Source organism: Populus nigra, chromosome 2, assembly GCF_951802175.1.
Source record: "Populus nigra chromosome 2, ddPopNigr1.1, whole genome shotgun sequence".
NCBI lineage: Eukaryota > Viridiplantae > Streptophyta > Magnoliopsida > Malpighiales > Salicaceae > Populus > Populus nigra.
The window spans coordinates 533,441-540,783 of NC_084853.1; the positions used below are offsets into that span (position 1 = coordinate 533,441).

Sequence of the window (7,343 nt, forward strand, 5' to 3'; positions counted from 1 at the left end):
TAAAAGCAGCAACTCAGTGGACTGAGGGACGGAGATTCATATCCACAGGTTCAAAACCATTTTAACTGTGATCAAATATACATGTTAGGCACAGGAAATTCTGGCTAGAGTCTTTGCATGCCAGGAAGTTTCAATTAATACATACAAGCACTAGCTATAGCATCATGATCATAAATGCATTATCAGCATAGTTGTGATCTCCGTGACCATCAGGATCAACCAGATTTGAATAGCAAAACAGCTTTCTGGTCCAAATAGAAATAAACAAAGTGGTTCGTCTCATGAGTCACATATGAACCTGTATTTCAGGAACAAAATGAAAACAGAACAAAAGTTACTAAACTTTTTCATGAAACAAGTTACACGCAATCCAATTTCCCTCAAAGGATCAAAATGGATCAGTGAGGATGGAAAGCAAGGCATTTTCTTCTTTACCAATTCAGTAAGATAAACTAAAATGAAGCGAGAACAGTTAGCCAACACAGTGTGCACAGTCCAATTAAGATGCACCAATCTCAACAAACATAGAATACATATTCTCGAAGCATGATGATGGGACGTCTAGTACTACTAGACAGGGATCAATCTCATGTTTGAGCATCTAACTGCTAATTTTCCTCTGTAAAAGAGATATGCAAGTGGCGGTGTTAGAACTAGTATAGAAATCTTACACAAATTCTCATTCATGATTTCTAGAAACTCAGAACATGTTCATGAGTAGGCAAAGTGCCATTCTCGGTTGTGACCTGGGTGAAATTGAAAACAACAGATGCATTCGTGCACATTTACTTGAAAGAGAGGACAGATAGTGCGATGCTCTTCCCACCTTGGCCCACAATTAACAATCCCTTTACTTATTTAATTCCCACTTATGCATCATCTTTTTTTTTTTTTTTCTAACCATGTTTGTTTATAAAATTAAGTATTTTACAACTGAAATTATTAGCTCCAAAAGAGAAATCATTCTAGAAGTTATATGTGGAAAGAATAAGAAGCTGGGCTAGGCTTAAACTCACGTTGGACAACAAGAAAATCAGAACGGATTCAGGCTGATCAGAACATACTGTAACCTGATTTTGAAACTAGGCAACAAACTAGTATATGGAAAGCTATATCCAATCCAGACAACTAACCAGTATAGTTTTCTAGTAAAATCCTACTTAAACACTATATTTTCCACAATCCGATGTCGTTCTTCTTTCTCATATTTATCTATATATTTGTTAGACAGCACCAAATGATCCGAAATGCAGCCCAACTGGAGGCAGTTTTTAAACCAAAGCAAGTCAAATACCTGTACCAGTAACTGCGAGATATATACCTATATTTACTTCTTTCTTTCTTTCTTTCTTTTTCTTTTGCATAAATTGAAACTGTGAGATAGTTTGAGTGTAAGCTGAGATTTGAGTCAATATCCTATTTCTACTAATCCACAAAATATATGACTTTAAATAATCATAATCTTTTTCTGTACACAGAAAAAAGGCATCACTTCAAACAAAAATCTCAAGAGTTTCGTTTGAATTTAACATATAATGCCCCTAATTGATTAACTACTTTTATTGTTTCTGACACAATTGAGTTCCAGCACAAGCTCTGTTCACTAAGAGGTCCATCATGGATCCTCATGCTGTGAAAATACAAACACTTTTGCTGTGCTACCTCTAAAGTAGTTGATTAACAGCCATCTGAAGCAAAGAAAAGAAATTTTCTTTTTCCACCATGTGCATCTCTTGAACATGGATATACCAGTTTCACTCTAACCCCATGTCAGCATGAACTGAACATTGAGATCCATCACGTTGAAGATTAAATATCCTTGTCAAACTATCGACCATAATATATTTGACAAATTATATTTTTTACAGCCAGATTATACAAACACTTTAATTTGGCTAAATTTAACAGGCAAAGCCAGAGTCCTATTCTCAAGCAAATGAGATGTCCCTCTGATTTTGTGCAAATAACAATGTATATTTACAATATGTTCTAAATTATGTGCTATGCCTGATTAAAATCTTTAGGGAAGCTAAGGACTACGAAATTTTACATGCAGAAAATTAAACAGGAAAAAAACACGTTACAATAAAATAGACTCTTTTCAGATACACCAATAAATTAACTGCATGCAAATGAAATCAAATCACATTATATGCATTCAAGAATTTCATAAAAAGAAGCTTAAGCGGGCTTCTGAATAGTTTGCTTTGTATTGATTTAGTCAATAACACCTCTCAAGAGTTGCTTTTTAATCATGCAACATCTTCAGAGGTTGTTTCAAAATTCAATAGCATCTATAGATTATCTGAGCTTTATTGAAGGTGTAGGCCATGCCTAACCAATAACAAATGATCATAGTCTTGCCATTATCAATTTTGCACAAATGTACAACTTACGGACAATGAATTCATAGACATTAAATGGCAATAGTTAGAGCTCAGCTGCAGAAGGGGAAATATATGCCGCATGAAAGCACTGAGAACATATATTATCACTTGTAAAGTCAGTTGATGTCAGCAAAATCCACTCCCCAACCATTAGATCCCCATTGGGATAAGATCACCCAGAAAGATCAAACAAGAACAGCCAAATTCTAAGGCAGACAACAACCTAGCAATTTAGCAAACTAGTTAATCAAGTTTTATCCAAATAATTGAATCCAAACCAGCCTATCACTTCACACAGTCAAAGCCCCAACAATACCTCAAACTGAAAACACAATCAAGTTTTTACTCATCCCTAGTTATCCCTAATATCATCGTCACAAGCAAAACCTAAATTGGTACAATTCCTTAATTCCTAACCAAATCAATGGCTCAAATCCAATTACAGCCCACATCTCTTAATAAGCTATCAACACACAATTGAACCATAGCTTATCACATCCCCTTTGCACCGCAATTACATTATCACAATCAACTATGCCGCCTCTCTAACAGAAAGAAACAAGTTAATATAGTTTAATCTAAGCCTAGATCTGTCTTCCATATTATTTTAACAACATAATAACATTACCCACCCAGTAATTATTGAACCTAAATATATACCAAAAGCATAGATCTTTAAGAAAAACACTCCAAACCCCAAAAAAACAAATGTACTAAATCAATTCTAACAAGAAAAGCAGCCACGAAAATTAAAATAAAGAAGTGAAAATGGGTTACCGAAATTGCGACCAACAATGCAATGCCAAGTGGGTCCATGCTTCTTATCAAACTCCTTCTTTATATGCTCTGCTACATCCTTCTCTACATTGTTCCTCTCAAATGCCTAAAAATAACAATAAAAAAAAAAATTACCCAGAAAGCAAAATCAAAAACAAAAACAAAATTATCAAGTAGAAACCCAGTTGAAGAAAAAAAGAAATTAAGTGAGAGAAAGAGAGCTAACTGCGATGGCTATATCAACAGCTTCTTTTTGCATGTCATCTTTCATGTCAGCATTCTTGATGATGATCTTTTTGCCGGGAGGGGCTGCTGCAGCCGGTGATGATTTCCGGTAATAAGAGTCGTTTTCGACCTTCACACCTCCGGTGATGCTTCTTTTCATGTCTTCACTGTTCATTTTCTTTGCTTCGTGGTTAAGTCTTAGGGATTGTTATTTTGATAGAGAGGGGAGAGCTTTATGAAGGAAAAGGGAAGTAAGATGTAAGCTGTCTTCTTGTTTTCTGTCGAGTGGGAACACTGAACTCTGAAAGTGAAGTGTGGGATTTATTTGATGATTTTACTTTGGTTTACTGCTACATGTGGTCCCTGTACTTTTTACATTTCCTCAATGCAGTCCTTGTATATGAGGTTGCTCTAATAGCTTCAAAATCCACTTCAAATGAGATTAGATGCTCTCAAAATCCACTTCAAATGAGATTAGATGCTCTAATAGCTTCAAAATCCACTTCTCAATGCAGTCCTTGTCATTTGGGACATTACTCGGACAAATTCTGTTCTCCTTCTCCACCAAAATACTGCAACATCCCATCTTCAAGCACAAGATCAAGATCTGTGAATAGAAAATGATCAAAACCAGGATGATCTTTTGCATTTTATGTTTAAATATAAAATGAATCAATGGAGAATTGAGAGGAACACTTGTTACTGTAAAGTAAAGCTTAAAAAAGGGGGGAATATATTAGTAGCAGAGAATATTAGTTAAAAATGAATAATATTTGGTTGGCTATAGTTATAAGACGGTGGAATATTACTAGTATTGCCACCAACTTGAACAATATAATAAATAGTAGCTATGATACCATTTATTTATGGTGCTCTAAATGACAAAAGTTATGACATAGTAGTAGTAGGTGTTGGAGAAACAGGATTAACGTTGGTGGAGATACAACATAATGGATCGAAAGGGGATTCATTGGCTGTAACTTCATTGATTTCCTTACAAAATAACCTCATTATTGAAATAATATCATTCAATCAATTTTTACTTAACTAAACTACATCCCACCACATAAAAATATATAGGCCAAAAACTTCCAAACATCATTACAAAAAAAAAAAAAAAAATCAAAACTGGATTGCCATAGGCATCCATTCATCACTACTAGAATTTTTAGATTTATCAATGGATTCTTTAATTGGTATTTATACTCTCAGTTTGTCGGCAAAAACTTTACTGATGGGCTCACAGACAGAAATACTCTGTCAAAAAAACTGTCATCGGTGATTTGTGGTATGTCGGTGTGTCCGTTGGTAATAATTTTACCGATGAAAAAAAATTAAAAAATAAAACAATTAAAATTCAAAAATTTATTCTCATATGAAAAAGATTCCAACAACAATATTCATACAATTATTAAGAACAGAAAAAGTAAAAAAAAATAAAAATAACAAAGATAATGCAAAAAAAAAAACAAAAAAAAAAAAGAAAACAAAACTTCTTACCTTAATTTCATTTGAATTTCAGCTGAGAAGAGAAAAAGGAATAAATAACAAAAAAAGAAAATAAATGTTAATTTACAAAATAAAAAGGAAAAATGAGAAAAGAAAAGAAGAAGAGAAGAGAACGACATACTTGTCGTGTATAGAGGAGAGGAGAAAATAAGAAAAGAACTTAAAAAGAGGAGAGAGAGAGAGAGAGAGAGAGAGAGAGAGAGAGAAAGATGCTGGTGGACTTGGGACAGAGGAAGAGAGAAGAAGAGAGAAACCCGTCTCATATGATTTTAGGGATTTTAATATTTTAATTTGATGTTTTTTTCCAACAGTTTTACCAACAAACAATTAAATATTAATATTTTTAATTTTTCTATCAGTGTTTTTGTTTGTAATGTTTAGTTGAAATTTTCAATTTAATTAAAAGTTTTTAGAAACTCCCAAATATTATCGATAATTTTTCAGTTTGTCAATGATTCTCAATGCAATTAAGAAGTTAAAAGTTTCAAAGCTCTCTGGAATATATCAACAGACTTAATCCATTGGTGATACCGTCTGAAAATAACACCATCAATAGTGCTATGGAGAAGGGAACTATTCCATTACTCTCTGAAATATACTGACATACTTAATCCGTCGGTGATCTCGTATTTAATATCATGAACAGTGCAATTAAGAAGTGAACAATTCCAAAGCTCTTGGAAAAATATCGATGAACATTAACCATCGGTGATCCCATATGTAATAGATAACATGAACAATGTAATTGAGAAGTTCAAAGTTCTAATACTCTTTGGAATATATTGACAGACTTAATCTGTCGGTGATACCATCTAAAAACAACACCATCAATAGTGTCAGGGAGAAAGGACAATTTCAATGCTCTCTTGAATATACCGACGAACTTAATCCATTGATGATCTCATATTTAATGGACACCATAAACAATGCAATTGAGAAGTGAACTATTCCAAATCTCTTAGAAAATACCGACAAACATCAATTGTCGGTGATCTTATATATAATGGACAATATGAATAGTGCAATTGAGAAGATAAAAGTTCCAATGCTCTCTTGAATGTACTGATGGATTTAATCCGTCGTGATACCCTCTGTATTGAACATAATGAACAGTGCTAGGAAGAAGGGAACAATTCCAATGCTCTCTTGAATATACCGACGAACTTAATCCATTGATGATCTCGTATTTAATGGACACCATAAACAATGCAATTGAGAAGTGAACTATTCCAAATCTCTCAGAAAATACCGACGAACATCAATTGTCGGTGATCTTATATATAATAGACAACATGAATAGTGTAATTGAAAAGTTAAAAGTTCCAATGCTCTCTTGAATGTATTGATGGACTTAATCTGTTGTGATACCCTCTATATTGAACACAATGAACAATGCTAGGAAGAAGGGAACAATTCCAATGCTCACTAGAATATACCAATAGACTTAATCCGTCGGTGCATCTATTGATATTTTAAATTTCATATATATTTCTATCGGTTTAAAATATTTTTCGTTACTAGATTGTATTTGTATTCCTTATCTATCTACCCTACAAATATTTAAAATCACAGTAACATACATAACATAATAACACCAGTTCTGTGCATAATAATCTAATCATATAAAATAAATGTTTCCTTGTCATTTAATAATAAATTAACATCATTATCATTACATTAAAGTTAATTTCATCCATAAATATTACATTATAGTTTAAGGCATTACAAATTCGTGTTGTAAAAATTAATCACAATAGTCTTCTTGTTATTGCTCAATTTCATCATCGTCATCTTTATCGCAATCTTCTACGTTGATTTTATCGTTATCATCATCTTCATCAACTTGTGTATGTCCGTTGATTCTCAAAACATCATTTAATTCCTCAACGTCAACATCAACTAAAGTATTCTTGGTGATGCAAAAATTTGAATTTTCTTCTAAGTTATTAGACGAAGCAACTCAATATGGATCAACTAACTGATCAAGTTGAAAGACATCATCTCGCACAGTTAATTTATCGTTGCCATTTTGAACAACCTAGTCATGACCACTGGGTTTGGTTTTCATTACAAATAACCAATCAACTCTTAAACGATCCTTTTTAAAGGATGGAGTCTAGCCTTAGTATGCGTGTTATAAACTTGTTGGCATTGCTTGGCGAAAACAAATACATCATTGATGTTGCGGAGTTTAGCCTTTGTATTATTTTTGACCAAATCATGATGAGGATCCACTCTCATTTCTCTGTCAATGGTATCATACCAATAACAATTGAATAAAAAGACTCTATTCTACTTGCTATGATATTGCAATTCAATGACCTCTTCTAACTTCCTATAGTAAGCAACTTCAAACTTATTAGAAGTCGATCCATTAACACAAACCCCACTATTATATGTCTTTTTTTTTTATCCTGACCATACTCTTCAGTATGAAACACTATC

General features: G+C 33.1%; 1 protein-coding gene across 1 annotated transcript; it reads right to left on the reverse strand.

Moving 5' to 3' along the window:
- LOC133681474 (uncharacterized) lies at nucleotides 1-3,698 on the reverse strand. Its single transcript, XM_062104525.1, has 3 exons — nucleotides 3,391-3,698; nucleotides 3,165-3,270; nucleotides 1-298 (listed from the first exon to the last, which is right to left on the reverse strand). Exons 1-3 carry the CDS (start codon nucleotides 3,562-3,564, stop codon nucleotides 216-218), a joined length of 363 nt encoding a protein of 120 aa, XP_061960509.1. The 5' UTR covers nucleotides 3,565-3,698; the 3' UTR covers nucleotides 1-215.
- Between the last annotated feature and the right edge of the window lie 3,645 nt (nucleotides 3,699-7,343).

Bases quoted from the DNA above. Each gene is read 5' to 3' on its own strand.
- LOC133681474 (XM_062104525.1), bottom strand. From the start codon at position 3,564: ATGAACAGTGAAGACATGAAAAGAAGCATCACCGGAGGTGTGAAGGTC. The intron at 3,271-3,390 runs GTTAGCTCTCTT...TGTTATTTTTAG, and splicing joins CTGTTGATATAGCCATCGCA to GCATTTGAGAGGAACAATGT. The intron at 299-3,164 runs GTAACCCATTTT...CCTGAAATACAG, and splicing joins CATTGTTGGTCGCAATTTCG to GTTCATATGTGACTCATGAG.